Here is a 1,826-nt window from a genome sequence, read left to right as displayed (position 1 = left end):
CTGGCAGGGATGCATCCCTGGGTTCCCTCCTGCCCTGCGCAGCCAGGGTCACCCCAGGCTCCTCCAGACAGAGCTGTGGGCTGGAGGCAGGGGATGCGGGGCTCCCATGGGGTCCTGTCCCCTCTTCCGTGCCCTTCTCTCCTTGCAAGCAGAAAGGTGGCATCTCTGGAGGGCTGTGGGTGTCCAGCCGCAAGCGGGGGGGATGACAGTGCCTTGGTGACAAATTCCCTTGGAAGTGCCAAGTGGTTTTGGCAGGCAGCCCTGCAGGGCACGGCTCCAAGCATGTGCACTGGCGGCAGCCCTGTCCCCCAGAGCCACCCTGCCAGCTGGGGACAGCCCACTGCTGGGTGACCCAGCACCTGGTGTACCCCCTGCCTGCACCCTGCTGCTCCCCTCCGCTGAGATGCCTGCTGCAGCGTGTTGGGGTGGATGCTCCTGCATCCCCCAGAACTCCCTGCTGAGGTGCTGGGGCATCGCTGGGTGACCCCAGCCTGTGCCCTGGTTCCAAAACCAAGGACACCGCTGCTCTGGGGCAGTGCCCATCCCACATGGGCTGAAGAGGAGAGGGGCAGAGAAGGACCGTGGGCTTGGTGCTGTTTGGGAGCTGGGGCCCAAGCCCCGAGCAAAGGGCTGCCGGCGGGTGCCGTGCCCCACGCCCCCTCAGCACCCGTCTCTCCTGGCGGCAGAGCACCGGCTGCGGTTCCAGGTGCAGCTGGCGGACGTGGAGGTGGCAGAGCGGGAGGACGCCGTGCTGGAGTGCCAGGTGCCGCTGGAGACCATCCCCACCGCCTGGTACCTGGAAGACAGAGAGCTGCAGCCCAGCCACAAGTATGTGATGGAGGAGCGAGGCGTGCTGCGGCGCCTGACCATCCGCGATGCCCGCACCGACGACGACGGCATCTACCTCTGCCAGATGAAGGACAAGGGGCGCAGCATCGCCGAGGTCTCCGTCCGAGGTGGGGGCTGGTCTCCAGCAGCATGGCTTTGCCTTCCTTTCCCCCTCCTTGCCAGGCTCCCCACTGCCCCTCGCATCTGCCTTCCCACTGTTTGGCCGTGGCGCCTGCTGCTGCCCCTCCTCACCCTCCTCCTCCTCCTCCCCTCTCCCGCCCCGGGGAGCCCAGCGCAGTCCCCAGCATCCCTCCCCAGCCCTCACACATCTCTTCTCGTAGGGGTGATTGCGAAGCGGCTGCCGCGGAAGCTGGATGTGATGGAAGGGGAGAATGCGGTTTTCTGCGTGGAGACGCGGGAGGTGTTGGAGGGGATCTGCTGGAGCCGGGACGGGCTGCAGCTGCGGGAGTCGCCCCGCACCGTGCTGAAGAGCTTCGGCAGGACACACCTCCTGGTGCTGGTGCACGTCACCCGCCAGGATGCGGGCATCATCTCCTTCGCCGTTGGGGAGTCACAGACATCCTCCCAGCTCCGGGTCAAGTGTAAGCCCCAGGCTCAGGGGGGTCCCGCGTCCTCCGTCCTGCCCATTCACGGGGGGCTGACATGGGGGAGAGATGGGATGTGCACCCACTGCACTGGGGACGTGGTGCTGCAATGGCTTTTGGGGGAAGGGGGTTTTTAGCAGGGCTCCAGGGCCCCAGCCTGGCTGGCACTCACAAACCCCCATAATCAGCACCATACTACATGAGAGCAAGACCATCCTCTCCATCAGGGAGAGGATCCCCAGAGAAACAGGCTGTGACACCCCACTCTGCCCTTCTGCCGCCCCGCTGGGAGCCTTGCTGCCGTCCTCAAGCAGGCAACAGGGGCTGTGACTTGCAGGTGTGAAGCGTGACCCCCCGAGCGCGCCGGTGGCAGCCGAGATGAGCGTGGCAGAG

At 66.2% G+C, this 1,826-nt stretch overlaps 1 protein-coding gene across 1 annotated transcript in view; it reads left to right on the top strand.

Moving 5' to 3' along the window:
- Positions 1 to 1,826, top strand: part of OBSL1 (obscurin like cytoskeletal adaptor 1) — a 21,131-nt gene that overhangs the window by 1,096 nt on the left and 18,209 nt on the right. Inside the window, 3 exon segments of the mRNA XM_035897090.1 lie at positions 655 to 956; positions 1,170 to 1,430; positions 1,771 to 1,820. Of these exon segments, the coding sequence (XP_035752983.1) occupies positions 655 to 956; positions 1,170 to 1,430; positions 1,771 to 1,820 (613 nt within the window).

Source organism: Egretta garzetta, unplaced genomic scaffold, assembly GCF_000687185.1.
Source record: "Egretta garzetta isolate BGI_Z169 unplaced genomic scaffold, ASM68718v1 scaffold577, whole genome shotgun sequence".
In the NCBI taxonomy this organism is placed as follows: domain Eukaryota; kingdom Metazoa; phylum Chordata; class Aves; order Pelecaniformes; family Ardeidae; genus Egretta; species Egretta garzetta.
Note: the sequence above shows the minus strand (reverse complement) of the source record. Positions and strands in the feature narration are given on the sequence as shown.